The sequence below is a fragment of the Leptodactylus fuscus genome, chromosome 8 (genome assembly GCF_031893055.1).
Source record: "Leptodactylus fuscus isolate aLepFus1 chromosome 8, aLepFus1.hap2, whole genome shotgun sequence".
In the NCBI taxonomy this organism is placed as follows: Eukaryota; Metazoa; Chordata; class Amphibia; order Anura; family Leptodactylidae; genus Leptodactylus; species Leptodactylus fuscus.
In genome coordinates this window covers 27,723,662-27,742,302 of record NC_134272.1, presented here as the reverse complement: position 1 = coordinate 27,742,302, position 18,641 = coordinate 27,723,662, and the positions used below count along the sequence as shown (strand labels likewise).

The 18,641-nt window shown below is 42.4% G+C and overlaps 1 protein-coding gene across 2 annotated transcripts in view; it reads right to left on the bottom strand.

Moving 5' to 3' along the window:
* LOC142216862 (voltage-gated delayed rectifier potassium channel KCNH8-like) overlaps positions 1-18,641 on the bottom strand; it is a 322,754-nt gene that overhangs the window by 23,454 nt on the left and 280,659 nt on the right. For both annotated transcript variants that reach the window (XM_075284942.1, XM_075284943.1), the window contains exons 8-11: positions 16,283-16,552; positions 12,522-12,721; positions 10,278-10,527; positions 7,356-7,570 (exon numbers count right to left, since the gene is read on the bottom strand). In XM_075284942.1, coding sequence (XP_075141043.1) covers positions 7,356-7,570; positions 10,278-10,527; positions 12,522-12,721; positions 16,283-16,552 — 935 coding nt within the window. The remainder of the gene's footprint in view (positions 1-7,355; positions 7,571-10,277; positions 10,528-12,521; positions 12,722-16,282; positions 16,553-18,641) is intronic.

The window sequence follows — 18,641 nt, the reverse complement described above, 5'->3', positions numbered from 1 at the left end:
TTCCTTGCAAGTCAATATATCACAGGCAGTTCATGCCCATACTTTACAATGTGCCGATTCTTTGAAGAAGTCATCAGAAGCTTCCAATTAGCTGGTAAGAGTCACATACATTATAAATATAGGAGACTATTACTCAACCCCATTCAGAGGGTTGTCAGATAGCACAGACTTTTTAAAGGGATTGTGCCAACCTTAAAAGTTTTTGCATTTGCTCTGCACAGGCAGTAGAATGGGTCACCTGTTGCCAGGACTTGGACCTGCCACTGAGCATATAACTTTCAAAGTTGTTAATTCTCTTTAAGGCGTAGTAAAGTTGAGGGTGTTCGCACTTGCGACCCTATCCATCCACCGTGTTTCCATCCTAATCCCCGGAGAAACGGAATAGGGGACAGCTTGCCGGCGGTCAGTTTTAAAATCCATTCATTTGAATGTTTTTTGTTTTTTAAAACAAATCATCGGTGTCTGTATACGGCTTCTCCGCCTGAAAACCAGTTTTTACTTTTGCATGGACACAAGTCGGACATGCAGGACTTTGTGTCTGTCCAGAAAAAACTGTTTCACCACGGAGAGGCTGCAGGCGGACACCGGTGGTTTATTTTAAAAACCCATTCAAATGAATGGAAGAATTTTAGAAGTGACCGCCGGCAAGCCGTCCCCTATTCAGTTTCTCTGGGGCTTAGGACGGAAACACGTCAGGTAAACAGGGGCACATGTGTGAAAGCCCCCTTAGTAGAAAGGCCTTATGCAGACAGTATATGCATTGTTACCAGCAAAGCAGCTGCTATAGAGCCCAATACCTAAGGGGGAACATCTCCACTCAGACAGTGACTATGAACAATCGAAAACTGAATTAGCCCTGGTTGTATATTATCCCTTCTATGCAGTGTAATGCATTATTTCTTTGTCCTGACATCATGTGTTCACTAGACCTCTATGCTAAATTATTTGATTTTACTCCTATGCTGTGATCTGACTGTGTACAAAATGATTTGTTTTATGTGTATTATCCCTGTTTTGTCACATCACATCGTCACATTATATTGTCCATGTACTGTGACTTTATTTATTTATTTTTAACATCACTGTGATCATTCTCTGAATCATTATATCACTGTGTACATTGTCCCTGTGGCAAACTTTTGACATGGCACCCCAAGAGGGGGTATATGGGCATGCAGGCTGTATGTGAACCAGAAGGTGACGTGGGGTACAGGGTGTGTATGAGCAAGAGGGGAATGGGGGTGCAAGCTGTGTGCGAGCAAGAGGGTAATGTGGAGGGGGGAACCCCCCATTCTACCACACTCTTGCTCACCCACAGCCTGAACCACCCACTCACCCTTCTTTCTCACACAGAGCGTACACCTCCACGTCATCCTCTTTGCGCACACACAGCCTGCACCACCCATTCCCTCCTCTTGCTCACATAGTCTGCACCCCCATTATCCCCTTTTTCTTACACACAGCCTGCATACCCATGTACCCCTCTTGCTCACAGTCTGAACCCCCCCATTCCATCCTCTTGCTGACAGTCTGCACCCCCCAATTCCCTCCTCTTGCTCACAACCACTGACCTGTACAATCCAGATATCTCCACCCACACAAGACTGATTATATCTTAGCAGGTTAAAGGACCTTTGATGAGGTCATGACACTCATCAAAGGTCCTGTAGCCACTAGGATAGGCAACAGTACAAGGTATCAGGGCTTGGGGATAGTGAGCAGAAGATAGAGTTTCTCCTGCCCGCTGTCATCATGAAAGAACCAGAGGCAGGGACCCGGACAGGAGGCAGCCCCTGCTTGGGTACAGTAGTGAAGCCAGCAATTGCTGGCTTCACTACTGTTAAAAGATATAGACTGAGCAAAGGTGCTGCACACTCCAGACAAAAATAGTAAGTAGTGGTGCAGGCAAGAAAGAGGGTTCTCCAACCCTATTTTTGCTCTACTGTTAAAAGATGGACTGTAGAGGGGGTAGCTCTTCTGCAAAACGTCAAGTGCTGCTGCATCCATCTTCAGGCAGCATCCGGCGTTGCAGTAAATAGGGCCTGTTACCTGCTAGAGTTACTCCAGTAGGTAACGGCCTATTAAAAAAATAATCTGCAGTGGTGGTGGCTGCCTCTGGGCCCCCTAGTGTCCCGGGCCCTGTGGCAGCCAGGTAGTTACATCCCTGATTTTGACATCACTGTATACATTATCCATGTACTGTGACATAATTATCTCTGTATCCTGAAAGCACAGCTGAATTATCTCTATATCATGACATCATGAGGAACATTATCTCTGTATCTTGATAGCACTGTGTACATTATCCATATACTGTCGCATAATCCTGTACATAATTTACATAATACAGTATTTCACGGCGGTTTTCCTATCAGAAGTTCTGATTATGTGTTACACCTTGGCACGCAGGATCTGTATGACATGGATTCATAAAATCAAAAAATCAAGGACAAATCAACACGTTGTATTCCGTAATGTGACAATATTATACCTTAGAAGCCCCACTATAAGAAGTGAATGAGCTACCTCTGATAATACATTCTCATATCTATGCAAAAAATTGAGTTCAATACGTAATCCCAATGAAACAACTAAAACCTGAATATTCTTCTTCCTTGTCTGGGCAAACAGATAATTCTAGGATATACATTAGCTGGACTGTTGGCATTTGGAAAGTTTCCCTTTCTCTTGTATATCTCTCTATGCACGGAGCTTTATGCCGTCTTAAGTCAGTTAATTAGGTAGTGGAAGAGGAAATCCAGCACAGCAAGTTTTATTTATAGCGTCTTCTCCCAGCGGGATTACACCAACAGAGGCAGCCGCTCACTGAAGCTATGAATAGATCCGAGAGCTATATTTAGGATCAGAAGACATTTCTCATAGACTCAGAACCCCCCGTCCTCCGAGGGATTGTTAATTCAGGTTTATGCTCTGTGTTCCATGCCATTTATATATGTGGCACGCAGAGTCATCTGCAATAAACAGCAGAATGAAGGATGGTATGGGGACTGTAGTGCAATGTAACGCACAGACTCCCATTAGGCTTTAGTGCTAATGGAAATGAATGTGAAATAAGTTTTGCAATTCTTGTTGCGTTAAAGGTTACTGACTATGGGAGTCGTATGTTTCTATATGCAAATGGGTTGTGTGTGAATGTTACTTTTACTGTTTCTACATTTACATATTCCGAGTTAGAACATTTTCTTAGACTAAGGCCCTACGTTGCAGATTTTGCTGCGTTTTTTGAGCCAAAGTCAGGAGTGAATTTAGCTGAAGGGAGAAGTATATGTATTTCCCATTCCTTTTCATGCCTCCCCTGACTTTAGTACATAAAAACGCATTATCGGTGCGCTATTCTGTACTGTGTGGCCGGCAATCCACTGCTACTGCGCAGGCATGAGAGGCTACTTCTCCGACGCCTGCACGGTTGAGGTGGATTGCTGGCTATAGAGCAGCACCAGGAGTATTGCACAGACCGGCTGTCAGAAAAGAGGGAAGAGCCGACCCGCAGGAGGGGAAGTCTGGAAGGAAGAGTAAGTATGTATAATGGGGCGGAGGGGAGTAATAGTGATGTTCTGTTTCCGGAAAAAAAGAATGTCACCAGTAACACAAAAATGGCGCTGCGGTGGTCACATCACTGGCCCAAGGATATGGGTATATATACATTTTGGATAAATTATGGAATTTAGAAAGTAGGCGGGAGGAGGGGTGTTTAGATTAGTGTAGGAATTAGCTTTCATCTTGGACAACTTCTGTAAAGGGAGTCAGAACTCAGCAAATCAACCTAGGGACCCTGAAGATAGATAGGTTATATCAAATTTCCCCTTGTGAATCTGAGCCCCTATTGCTGAGGTAGTGCTATTTTTGTCAATTTACATATGAGATCTTGGAAGTTCCCAAAACTAATTTGCATGTTGATAAAATCAGCTGTATCTCAGCAATGGAGGTAACAAGAAAATCAATGAGCTGTCTGTGTAGTGCATATAGGATCCTGCAGATTAAGAGATGCCCTTTGGAGCTGCTCTCCTTTTAGGTGAGGGTTCTTAATAGGGGGCCCCTATAAACTCAGAGTTCCTTTTAGAGTATTTGAACATGTTTTTGTAAACCAGACAGTTTCTTTAATAATCATCTAATAATATGCTGTTAATTATAAAAAATTATATAATATAGAGATTAATAATAATAATAATTATTATTATTATTATTATTGATAATAATCAGCATATTATATAACTTGTGATAACAATGAACAGCATATTATATAATAATAATCAGCATATTATATAATTTACAACAATACTGACCAGCATATTATGTAATTTTTGATAATAATGGCCAGAATATTATATAATAATAATTATTAATATTATATAACATTCTGGCCATTATTATCAAAAATTACATAATATGCTGGTCAGTATTGTCGTAAAATATATGCTGATTATTATTATATAATATGCTGTTCATTATTATCACAAATAAATACATAATCTTAATGGAATCATTATAATCTTAATTTTCATGTTACATGTCTGGGCAAACACCTATTCATATGAGATCAGTAAGCTGGACTCCCTATAAGGTATATTATTGTTTCGCCCTATGTTGCCAATAAAAACTAGTTTTGAGACTTTTATGTGTACTCAGACTTCCCAGGAACAGATGGTTTATGAGTGAAAAATTGATCCAAGCATAGTAATTATAATGATGATCATACAGAGTAAGATGTTCCACTGACACCTACAATATGCTACTTAAGACATCTTCCAAATCTTAAAGTCCTTTCTGTGCCCTAGTGTCATCAACACAGTTGTAGGTGTGAGCTCTGCCCCTATTCCCTTCAAATATCACTCATAGAAATTTCAATTTTTTTGCACAATTAACATTTTTTCACTTTAAAAAGTTAAAGGGGTTATCCCATCACAAGGATCCTGTCTATACTGCTAGTTTATGTGGATTTAAGACTTTTCCTAAATACATTGCTTTATCAAAACTGCTTTGTTTGGCCGCTATCTTAATTTATTCACTTCATTGTTGACACTGCATTTCTATGGCCACTGGGCTTATCTGCTCATTTCCCAAGTGATGTAGCTGCCTGCTCTCAGGGGGGAGGGAGGGGCTGACAAGCAAAGGAGCTACTCAGATAGGGGAGGGGGAGGTGAGAGCTTTGGGATTACTGTGCTGTCAATCTTCAGTTTTTCCACTTATCAGCCGGTTTAATTGAATTTGACTGATAAGGGCTGAGATAAGGAGTCCATTACCTCTGTATGTAATGCAGGCTGACTCAAATACAGCTCTGCTACATCAGTTTCCACATCAGCTTCATACTGTGGTAATGCATAGCAGATAGCAGAGCATGTGAAACCTCGCCCGCCAATGTGCCGAGAAATCCAGGAAGTGAGGAGAGCACAGAGCCCTGCAGGCTGCAGAACAAGAGTTATGGGAATACCCCTTTAATTGTGAAAAAAATTGTAAACGTGTCTTTAAATTCCCTTGAGTGATATTTGAAGGGGATGGGGGCAGAGTTGCAGTACTCTGATACTACCGCTATACAGTGAACAGAGCCTTCTGTTTCTCCCTCCATCCCTTCTAGAGCTCCCGGTACTGGAGGCTGATCTGTACAGCCTTAGACCACCACTGGTGTGATAATGATGACCTATACTGAGGATAGGTCTTCAGTAGGGTTGAGCGATCGTGTTAGAAAAAGATCGGATTCTGATCGGCGATCGAGAATTGGAATTCCAAACACGATCTTTTTATGTGGGATCGAGATCGGTGATTTTTCCCACAATGCATTGCTTAGCCTTCACACTGAGTATACGCTGTATATTCAGTGTGAAGGCTCCACTGCAGTTCCATAGGAATGAATGGAAGCAGCCGACACACAGCCTTAACCCCCTGCGCGCCGGCTGCCTCCGTTCATTCGAATGGAAGGCTAAACTAAATCTCTAGCAGCTACTTACCTCTAGAGATGGCTGCTCCAGAGCCCTCCTTCTTCTTGCCTCGCTGCCCCGCCTCCCAGGTTAGTGTTTAAAGCGCTAGGTAGGCGGGGCTTGTGGCTTAGAGTGTGGGCGGGTACAGGGTGGGGCGACATCACATCGCCCCTCCCAGTACTCGCCCACACTCTCCTAACCTGGCAGGGAGGGGGCAGCGAAGGAAGAAAAGCAGCGTGGAGTAGCAGTGAGGCGAAGAATGAAGGCACAGGGCACAGGACCAGCCATCTCTGGAGGTACGTGGACACCAGGGGGTAGGATTGCTTTTAAAATCCGATCTCCGATTAATAAAAAAATCCCATTGACTTGCATTGGGATCGGAATTGGGATCGAGATCGAGTTCGAATGAAAAATGATCGGAAATCGGATTTTAAAATCAATCCTGAAAAGTCAAGATTGGCTCAACCCTAGTCATCAGCATCAAAAATGCTCCCAGCCTGGAAACCCCTTTAACTGCTCAGTATACAATTATGAGAAATTAAAATGCAAAGGGAAAATTTATCAAGACTGACATTTGCCAATTTTGATTCCCTGTGCACTGGAGTGGATATACATCTAATTTATTAAGCAGTAAATGTCTCTCAAAGTCTGTCAACTGGGAAAAATGTTTTTAACTGCATCATAGAGACATGTCTAGCAGTCAATGATCTCTCACGAAGAGGTACACTACCCAAAAGTTACCTCCGAGAGTCGTTTCATGGGAAGCATATTTACGCCCTCTTGTGGCAAGACACAGTGTCTTATCAGACCACACCTGTAATCATTTACATATCTGCCACAAGTTTTGCAGCAATCTGATGTATCTCTCTGGGTTTACTATTTTATATCCGTGTGTATATTCTATGTAACACAGAATGTTTCTAGGGGAATGATAATAGAAGTTATCGACACCCTTGCCAAGGATTGACACATCCGTACTTAGCTCTAAACAAGTATCATTTTCTTTCTTTGCGAAAGAACCAACTTTCATTGATTTCTCAAGTCTCACTTCAGTAATCGCTATCTTTCTAAAGTAAGAGTTCCAGTAAGAAGCGTCTGGTTCATGTTCACAAGCTACAGGTCAGATCTGACCTGATACCAGAATTTTGTGAGTCAATTTCCCTATCCTCTAGTGCCCAAAAGGAAATAAAATAACTGGTGTAATGGTTTATGTAATAGAAAAAAATTATAATACCAGCATGGTGGCTCAGTGGTTAGCACTGCAGCCTTGCAGAACTGGAGTCTTGGGTTCAAAACCTGCCAAGGGCAACATCTGTAAGGAATTTGTATGTTCTCCCCGTGTTTTCGTGGGTTTCTTCCCACACTCCAAAGACATACTGATAGGAAAAAAAAATACCACCACATAACAACATGTAAGCTTACATCTGCTTCACTTCCTTCCCGAAGATTGTAGGTGAGGTCATGCTGGATTTCAGTGATAAATTTTTGGGAGTATTCTGGATAGAGCTCTAAGACCTCCCGAAGTCCCTTCATATTGATGTACTGCAGGTCACAGTAAGTTAAGGCTTTTACGTTGGCATTGGTCTTAATCACCCGATTTTTGTTGAGATGGTCCGAACCGATCAAATCTCCTTTCCCTGCAAAGATCATAAGTCGCATTTAGAATGGACCTGATTCATTAGATTTTTCAGGATAAGATGTTATGTGAGCGGACATTAGGAGTAACAATAGATCTGGTTATTATATGATACGTATTCTGCAATTTTAAGCAATTTTTCTTTTTGTCTGCATACCATATCTATAGTTTGTATTTCTCTTTGGTACTGGTAGACGTAGATTAGCCATTATACATCCAGTTGTAGGAGGAAGCGTCTTTAACTCTTTATTAGAGATGAGCGAGTAGTACTCGATCGAGTAGGTGTTCGATTGAATACTACGGTATTCAAAATACTCGTACTCGATCGAGCACTACTAGCTGTTCGAAGTTAAGATTTGATGCAGAACCAGCGTTGATTGGCATAATGCTATACAGTCGGCCAATCAACGCTGGTTCTTCTCTTACCTTTAGAAGTCTTCTCCGTGCAGCTTCCCCACGTCCTCTTCCGGCTCTTAATTCACTCTGCCAGGCATCGGGCCTGGGCAGAGCCAACTGAGCATGTCTGCTTGTAGTGCGGGCATGCGCAGTCGGCTCTGCCCAGGCCTGATGCTTAGCAGATTGAATTCAAGGCCGGAAGAGGATGCGGGGAAGCTGCTCAGGGAGAAGAATCCAGCCCGACCCTCACTCATGGACTTGGTAAGTAGAATTTGATCGAATGTTGCGTACCCCTAAAACGAGCATTTCCCCCCATAGACTATAATGGGGTTCGAACAGTCGAACAGTGAGCGGCTGTTCAAATCGGATTTTGAACCCCGAACATTTTAGTGTTTGCTCATCTCTAGTCTTTAGAACTATGTCTCTATAACTTACAACAACTGCAGGGCATATATAGAGAAGGATTGATATGTACAGATGTGAGTATAGCACTTTGGTTGTGATAGAAAGCTCTAGCATTAGACTAAGGCTATGTTCAGACGGATTCTGCCTCAAAATTGGCTCCAAATTCTGCCCAAAATTAGCCTCCATTGATTTCAATTGGCTGATTTTTTTTTTTTTTTTAGAGAGATTTTTAGTTGATGTGGCTCATGTTCACATCTCATGACGTGAGGGACCTCTGCTCTACAAGTGATGGAGGTGACAGCAACAGGTACAAAAGCGATAGAAAGCATTAACTTCTATGTCAGGTTTTATTAGCTCAATTATTTTTCACATTCCAGTAATGAAAATGTTGTTGCGTCTTGATAGAACATTTTGATTAAACGTGTATGTGTCACCCATTACAATGTATTATTTTATCAGTCAGTCCTATATTCGTTAATAGCATATTCTATCATAAAAAGCTCAAGTAAAAACAATGTGCGTAACATCTTTCCAGTTTACATGATTGAGTTTGGAGCAGATTTGAGGTGGATTCTGCTTCAAAAAAGCCAACTCCATATTCCATCCAGATGTTAAAGGGATTGTCCAAGTCATTTTTTAAAATTGTTTAATAAGGATGCTGAAGGGGCCATAAACATAAGAAAACTTATGAACTTTACTCACCTCTCTCTCTGATATCACCAATCACATCCCGTTTGTGCTGGGTGACTTCTGCAGCCAATCAGAGGCCTCAGTGGTGACCTCTTCACAAATAGCAGGCGACTGCTGAACCCTGTGATTGGCTACTGTGGTCACCTGGCACAAACAATCCGGGGACCTGGAAACTGAGACTAGACCTGCTGCCCCTGGAAACAGAGGCCAGGGAGAGGTGAGTAACATTTTTTTATGTCTATAGCTCCTTCAGCAACCCTATTAAATAATAAAAAAAAAGTCAGACAACGCTTCAACATAATCATATGGGGCTGGGATTGAGATGTTTTGTTCACTTTTTTCCTGTTTATCTATGGGATGCCTAAATTTGTTGGATTAACCATTACCAAAGTGGCATCACCCCACCTGATGAATTGGGACATAAGGACAGCTCTCTAGTCATTGAGACTTCTGTTGATGTATAAGAGTCTGCATGTCATATACACAACTTTATAAAGGTGAGTGGGGTATACATCCATATAGTGGGACTTGCTGTACCATACTACTAGGATACTTTATAGTGCTAGTTCTTTATAGACTAACACTACTGCATTTTCCACATGGAACGTAGACTGTGAGATAACCCATAGTCTGTTGTACTTTCAGGTCAGTACCAGTAAGTATATATTATAACATTACTGCAATTCCCAATTTTGTGTAAAATAACCCAATCTGATGGATATTTTATATTTAATTTAACCCTAGAAATCTTAGTATGTTTGCCATTTATTGTATGACCAACTTAGTCCTTGGGAAGAATATACAAATCTGTCTTCCATGATGTAATTAGGAAGTCAGGTGCCTCAGTGTTGCAACCCAATAGAGGGCGCTCACTGGAATGTGCAAGCCTGTCTTCTATGATGTAATTAGGAAGACAGAATCTCAGTGACATAGCCCAATAAAGGCTGCTCTCTTTAATATCATGCTCAACCTTCCAAGAGGCCTTTGTTTTGCAATGATGCTGGGATTATTACCAGATATAGTCTCTCAACCGAGGACGGCCGTTTCAATGTTAGGGTTCTCGTCAGCCCGCTGTAGAGAAGACTAACCTGGTAGAGGTGAGAGGCTTAGACAGGGTTAGGGGGATATCGTCACTCCTTGGGGAGAGACCACAATTTAGGTGTGCCCCAACTTAGTCCTAGCAAAGAAGAATGCCTTATTGTCCTACGAAAACCCACCTAAGATGGCAAGAACGGTATTGTCTTTCAGCACCTCCATGGATCCAGAGCAAACAAAATATATGGCTTGTAAAGCATCCCCTTGCCTGATCAGGTATTCTCCTGGGGCGCAAAAAGAGGTTTTAATGCTGAGAGACAGCGAACGCAGACAGCCCCGACTGGCAGACTCGAATAATGGCAGCTGCAGGATCTCCTTGTTAAGATGCATGGCTATGTCAGCTCTTAGTTCATCAGGAAAATCCCGAAGAAGCTAAACAGAAAAGCAGACAAGAGATGGTAGACATGGGAAGTAGGTGCAATACATGGACGGTCAATAATATAGCCAATACACTCATAAAACAGAGAGAATTATACAAGGCCGATGCCACCATAACACCAAATATGACATCTATCTTTATATTATATAGTTACAGACAAGCGAACCCAATGGACAACATGGCAGCGAACCGGTTTAAGTATAATTTAAGAAATAAAAAAGATGTGACAGGGCTATAAGTCTCTTTGGGACAATTATATGTAATACATGAGTGACTGCCAGTGTAGACTGCTCTGCATCACTGTGTTTCGAGAGAATGACAACGATTGTTTCTATTGTACTGGGATCTCCACAGATACATCCGGCCTCCGGCAATTGAAGAAGCTATTGTGTCATCTTGAATACACGCGGTGGAATTACATGGCCTCAGTGTGCAGAGCTTTTCTTCCTATCTGACAATGGGAGTCTTCTGTTAATAAGAATGGGATTCATCTCGGGTAAAACCAAGTCTCCTGTGATCTGATCTGACCTCATCTAGTCCTGGAGAGACCAGAAATGACCCGTCCACTGGGACGCATTTCATAGAGTATTTGTGGCACACAGCTGGAATTGTGAAGCTACATGAAAGTCCTTACCAAGATCAAATAAGAGTCTGATACATAACTATTTTTTCTGTACTTTGTCCAGATGTTCTTCAGTGTCAACTACAGCACACATTGGAGGCAGCAGCAGAAGATGGCCAGGACTGGGGCGTGGTCAAGTGAATAAAAGGTATCGGCCACTACTCTGTGTGGGAGTGGGGGAATAAGAGGAGATCGTATACTGCGAGTGGGCTTTATAAAAAGGGTCATATACTGTGTGGGGTTTATAGTAAGGGGTCACATACTGTGGGGGACAATAAAATGCAGGGTCATATGCTTTGAGGGGGCAAAAAAAAGGACGTCATATACCGTGTGGGGGCTAAGAAAAGGAGGTTATATACCATGTGATTGGCCAGAAATACACATAATAAAAATACATATATCAAAAATATAACTCTAAAAATATAATATTATGGATATTTTTAGATGTGACACGACACCCAAGCTAAAGAGGACCGTTCATGTCCTCAGGAACACGCAGTTTTATATACTGCTAGAAAGCCAGCTTTCTTGTTTTATGCCCCGGTGCAAGAGATATCGGTGCCGTTACTGATGTCTACCTACTGTCAGAAGGGCGTTCCTGACAGTATAGCTGGGCTGTGGGGAACGCCCCTCCTGTCTGGAGCCCTGTACTGTCAGTGGGGGCGTTCCACACAGCTTAGCGTCATCGCTGGTCAATAGGGAATGCCCCCTCTGACAGTACAGGGCTACAGATCGTACTGTCAGGAGGGGCGTTTCTCAGAGCCCAGCTAGATTGCCAGGGAACACCCTTCTGACAGTGGGCAGACATTGGTAACTGCACCAATATCTCTTGCACCGGGGCACATAATGGAAAACCCGCAGTGCACTGAATTCAGTCCACTGTTGGCTTTCTAGCGGTATATAAACCCACACATGCCCTTTAAGCTACTTTTTTATGAATTACGACACACCGAGCTCCAAAGGTTAGCCATCACTGGCCTAGATTGTTCTGATTTATTGTATTGTCTTCCTCGGTGGCAATATACAGTTCTCATATCTGTTACTTTATGGTACTCATGGTGCTAGCACAGCTTGCAGTCTGAATATTTTTCACTGTATTTTGCAGTTTTAATGAAGTTACAATGACACATTTATTTTAGTGTACCCATTACCACTTAGATTTACGATTCTTGGATGAGCTTTTACAAAATCAACTTTCCTTAGGGCTATAGTGATATCATATGCACAATGTGAATACATAACAGCTGGTCCATCAGTGGTATAAAAAAAGAAATTGGTAACCATTGTCATTTCATAGCTAAATCCCTACATTGGCAATTCCGATTTGTGCTGATAAATGGCACGTACCACATTCATCTGACATACCTCATTGGCATCAATGCCATTGTTGACTGACCATGTAGTCTGGAAACACTCCAGCATCCTCTGCTTGAGCTGTTTGGGCATACGATGCACTCGGATAAAATCCTTCAGGTCCTTGGTACGGGTATGGTACAGAGACCGTCGAGAATACATCCTCTGAATGATGGCAGTCACGTTACCAAACACAACCGCATGCATGAGGGCTGGACAAGAGACCAAGATACAAATGAGGAACCAACAACACGAAGAAACCCAACCTGCTGGAGACGGTCTCATCTACATTATATGGCCAGATTTTTTCATTTACTATCCTTTGAGTACAGAATTAGGAGATCTGTTTTAAAATGTAATAATTGTCCTATATTTCCATTTATTATTGAGAATACCAGTGAAATTATAGAGTTGCAGACCACTAAATACTGTTATCTATCTACTGCGTAGCAGCAGTATATGGCACAGGGCGGACATGTGCATTATTTCTTTCCTGAAGTGTGGAGCAAAAAAACTGTAACAAAAAACTGCCAGAAACCGCCTAATTCCTGACGCAGATTTTTTTCTGCCTGCAAAAAACTCCATCTGAATTGATCCTAAGAGAGTCTAATGGGTTTCCAGTATGGTCTCTAGATAAACCTTTAGGCTGAGGCTCCACATTGCGGAAACTCTGTGTTTTCTGTTGCAGATTTTGCTGCGTTATTTTGAGCCAAAGCCAAGAATGGCTACTGAAGGAATAGAAAATATATAAGAAGTTCTTATACTTCTCCCTTCTACTCAATCCACTCCTGGCTTTCTGCTCAAAAAAGGCAGCAAAATCTGCAACAAAAAAAAGCTGCGATTCCGCAACTTGGAGCCTCAACCTTAGATGGAATCTGTACCAGAGGTTCCCAACAGAACCATTGAGGCAGAGGTGCATCGAGGCTTACTCAGAACCTCCTAAACTGAGAAACCCCTTTAAGGATATGTTCACACCGCGGAATTTGCATTCCTTGTGTAAACACTTCCATACGGCTAGCCTCAACGGGATACCTGAGCGGTGCACTGGCATCCAGTTGTGGCATTCCTCTCCGGATTAGGAAGAATTGGCCTAATCAGGAGGAAGCCTCGTATCGTGGATGCCATGGCAAGATAGGGCAGCTCGCTTCTTTTTTCTGCTACTAGTTAGCGGAAAAAAGAAGCGAGCGGCTCTCATTGAAGTCAATGGGTGCCTTTTTTGGAGCTGGATTTTGAGGCTCTAAAAAACGTGTGAACATACCCTAAGGGTCCATTCACACGGAGGAAAATGGTGAGGAATTTGGTGTGGAATTTCAGCGCTCACCATTTTCCTCCGTGTGAATAGACCCTAAGATTCCCAAGTCGTTCCAACAGAGACTGTCTTTCTATTGTTGTTTGTGTTTGTAATTCGTATGCGGTATCCAGTCCTAAACAGAGAATTTGTGAATCAATCTCCATTTTACATGTTGATAGAGCAATTACCTATGTCCTACCAAGGCACCTAGGAAACCCTGCCGCGTAGAATAACAGCAGAAACCTGAGATGTCTCTCAGGTGATGGCTACAAGCTCTTTAGGAGAACACAATGTAACCACTTCCACTGTTTCAAAACATTGTGAGCGCCTGACATTAAAATAGCGGGAGCTCAAATTGCTGCAGGCGGCTCTGAAGGAACAATTTCTGCATTTACGTTCTATACAATAGGATTTGAAGCCTTCTAAATTGCAGATTGGAAATGGTAGTCAGGCACAGAACTGTTTTTCACTGTGGAACGTAACAATGTAAAATATTCCATAAAATAGATGCCCACATTGTCACAAGTGGAGAAGCATTAATGTTCCTGATAAATTGTTCTGAAACACCAAAGATATAGTAGATAAAGTCAACGTTAGATAATTTTGAAGTCCAGTTCCAAGTTCAAAGTATTTCACAAAGTAAAGAAAGAATTGTGAAACTAGAAGTCTTCTAGGTGGATAATACCATCACCTTTAGTAACTACGTTTAGCACGTAGGTCAGAAAAGCTCCGGAAGTAAAAACTTAACATATCTACATGGATACATAGCCCAATAGTTTAGCACTAAAAGTGATCTTCTATATGGATTAAAAAAACCCTCCTGTTTGCAAGACGGATTTCACAATACATCACCCATAGGTAAAATGCTTGGTGCCAGTGGTGTAACTAGGAATGGTGGGGCCCCCCAACATGGGCCCCTGAGCAAACTAGATGCCTCCGCAACCAAGCATCAGCCACATGCCAAGCCAAAACCCCCAACATGCCCTGAACAAGGCTCAAATAAAAGGGGCCATTGAGAGTGACAAACAGTGGTACATCGAGGAATGTAGAAGTGCAATAAATAACTCCAAGAAACTCACCGTGTACCAGTCACTGCAAAGGGACTACACCATGGCCACCTACCTGGAGAAGATACCCCACCCCAAACACAGACAAGCCCTGAGCTGGTACAGAATGAGAGCCCACAACCTGGAGATGGAGGCAGGGAGGCACAGACAGACGTATAAGCCACGGGAAAACAGACTGTGCCAACACTATGACCAGGGGGCATTTGAAGATGAGGCCCACTTCATGCTACACTGCACCAAATACTCAGCTGTGAGGTCAGTCTACTTCCAAAGAATCTCTGGCCACATCCCAGACTTCACATCTGCAGACGAGAAGAGGAAACTCTACATCCTACTGGGAGAAGAGGAGTCGACTGTGAAGATCGCTGCCCAATATGTGTCCGCCTGCCACCAAATGAGGGGAAGATGAAACCCCATGGACTGTTATACCCCATTACCACCCCCTCCAATCACCCACCCACCCCTGGACATTCCATTACTGCCCCCGCTAATCATCCATCCAACCCAATACGTCCCAACCCCCCACCACCATACCAACTACTCTCTTTGATACCAATAAAACTCTTCTGATTTGATTTGATGAGAAGAGGAAACTCTACATCCTACTGGGAGAAGAGGAGACGACTGTGGAGATCACTGACTAACGTGTCCACCTGCCACCAGGGGAAGATGAGACCCCAAGGACTATTATACCCCAAACCATCCACTCATTCACCCATCCATCCACCCTACGCCCACCTGCTGGTCCATTCAAAGAGCAGAGGGGAGTGACTCAGTACACAGTGTACAGAGCAGTCTGAGAAACTGGAGGTCATTCTATGGAACTAAATAGGGAAACCTGAAAAGGACCAGGCCAGAAAGATTAAACACAATAGGGCACCAGGTGTTTTAACTGTGGGTTATGCATACATTGTGAAATCTTTAACCATTTGAAATGTTTGTATTAGTGTCACGTAGAAAGCCATCACATAGAGGAGCAGTTTCTGACAGGTTTTCATTCGATCGTATTTATACACCTCCTGGCTACATTAAGTCGCTATACACTGACCCCAAGGTCATAGGAAACACATTAAAATATGGGTAGTGTGATATAAGCAGCAAAACATGAACATTACAATATAGAAAAGTATAAATATGGTGCTACATCCACACTGGAATATATTAGTCTGAATAGTGTAAGAGCCTAGAGGAAAGTCCAAGACACAATACACACACGTACAGTATAAACAGTCCGCAGTCCTGCAGGTTATTGTTAATGGGGGATGCTATCTGTTATAATGGTGGTAGTTTCTAAAAGAATTCTTCTAGAACTCTCTACACAATACAAGCTGTCAATTCAGATCAGTATCTAGAATGTCAGTAACATGTATCTGCCATATTCTGATTCCCAATACAATATAAACATCTCCTCTTACCTCCGATCAGCATGGTGCAGATGGAAAAGATCTTTTCCGCATCTGTGTTGGCGGACACATTCCCAAATCCTACACTAGTAAGGCTGCTAAGAGCAAAATACAAAGACGTGATATAAGAACTCCGGAGAGAAGGTCCACCAATTATTTCCGAAATCGATTGGTTTAGCCCCTGACTACCATTGGAGTGTGCGCTACCATTGGAGGGTGAGTCAAATCTTTCTTCTAGGTGATATGGCATTCCAAGACGTTTGGAAAGCTCATGTAACCATCCTAAGGAAAGACAACAGGAGATATTAAACAGGATATAATAAATCACATTTAGTGCTTAGCTTTTTATAATAAATTCTGCGTCATTGTAGGAAGAGAAGAATGGATTAAACAATAAAGATGGATCCATCTAATGACAGACAACAGCGGATCTCAAAGGACTCCATTGACTATAACGGGGGTGTCACGTTTCTGTAATTTTCTCCCTGACATGGTCAGATGAATGAGTCTGGCTTGCAGGACTTTCTCATTGGTGTATTAAGATGGATTCTGCCACAGAGGTTCAAACTGAGAACATTGCCTGACACATTATATATATTCAAGTCATTGCTGAATTTAACGTTAAATTTACACGTGCCCCTACACGGTGCCAACCTGAGAGTCTTCTCATACACAGTGTCAACCAGAGAGCCCCCTCACACACAGTGTCAACCAGAGAGTCCAGAAATTCTTCATTTTATTTTTAGACCCCCTACCTGTACCCAGTGAACTTGAACCCTCGGGGGATCTGATAACTCATACAATATCTATGCAATACTAATGTATTTCAGTATACTGTAAAATCCATTGACTTCTATTACATGCTACCTTAAAGGGGTTGTCCAGTTTTAGACACATATTTAAAGATAAATGTTATGGTTTGAATAATGAACAATTGCTCTGTATAAATTCCTCATGGTCTTCTAGATCTCTGCTTGCTCATTCATTCTGCTTACTTCTAGTGGATAAAAATCAGTCCATGGTCATGTGATATACACACAGGTGCATAGCTTGTTACTAGGCAGATATCTGATTACTGTGCTGTGACTATACCAAGCTGTGCACCTGTGTGTTCATCACATGACCATGGACTGTATATCACATGACCATGGACTGTATATCACATGACCATGGACTGTATATCACATGACCGTGGACTGTATATCACATGATCGTGGACTGTATATCACATGACCATGGACTGTATATCACATGATCGTGGACTGTATATCACATGACCATGGACTGTATACACATGATCGTGGACTGTATATCACATGACCATGGACTGATTTTTATCCAGTAGAAGTTATCAGAATGACAACAAGCAGAGATCTAGAAAACCATGAAGAATTCATACAGAAAGTGTATCGGAAATTTGTAGAACTTTTCATTATATATAAAATAACATTTGTCTCTCAATACTGATCTGAAACTGGACTACGTATTAAAAGAGGATCTTTCATGTCCTCAGGCGCATGCGGTTTTATATACCAATAGAAAGCAGACAATGTGCTGAATTCAATGCACCTGCAATGGTACTTGTTATGTGTCCTGGGGCTGTAGATATCGACGCTGTTGCTGATGTCTACCCACCATCAGATGGGTAATCCTGATAGTCTAGCTGGGCTGTGAGGAATGCCCCCCTAGCTGTACTTGCCCATAGCCCTGTACTGTCAGAGGGGGAATACCTTACCACCCATGGATAATGTTAAGAGGTGAGGAATGCCTTCCCTTGACTGTAGTCATCCATAAATTAGTAATGGGGGGGGGGGGGGCGTTCCTCGCAGCTTAGCATCATCGATGGGTGGGAAGGCTTAGTTCACACATAAATAACGTGTGGCTTATTTTTGCACCGGAAAAAAAAAAACGCTTCCTAATTAGGAAGCTTTTTTTGACCTTGGCACGCTTTTTGTGGAGCGTTTTTTTTTGTAAAGGATGGTTTTCCCATCCTTTAAGAGAACGGGCCGCAAAAAAACACGTCACTTTTTTTTAACCGCGCAGTAAAAAGTGCTTCCCATTCACTTCTATTGCTTTCTTCAGGCGGAAAACACCTGAAGAAAGGTCATGTCGCTTCTTTTTCTCTGCTAGCAGAAAAAAAAAGCTAGCAGTCTACATAGACTAACATTGTATGGAGGAGGATTATGACGTGGATTCCGCTGTCAAAATCCTCCTCCATGTCCCCATGTGAACTAGCCCTAAGGAACACCCCCTCTGACAGTAAAGAACTATGGACGAGTTCTGTCGGTGGGGCCCAGCTAGACTGTCAGGAACGCCCTTCTGACAGTGGGCAGACATTGGTAACAGCACCGATATCTCCAGCCGCAGGACA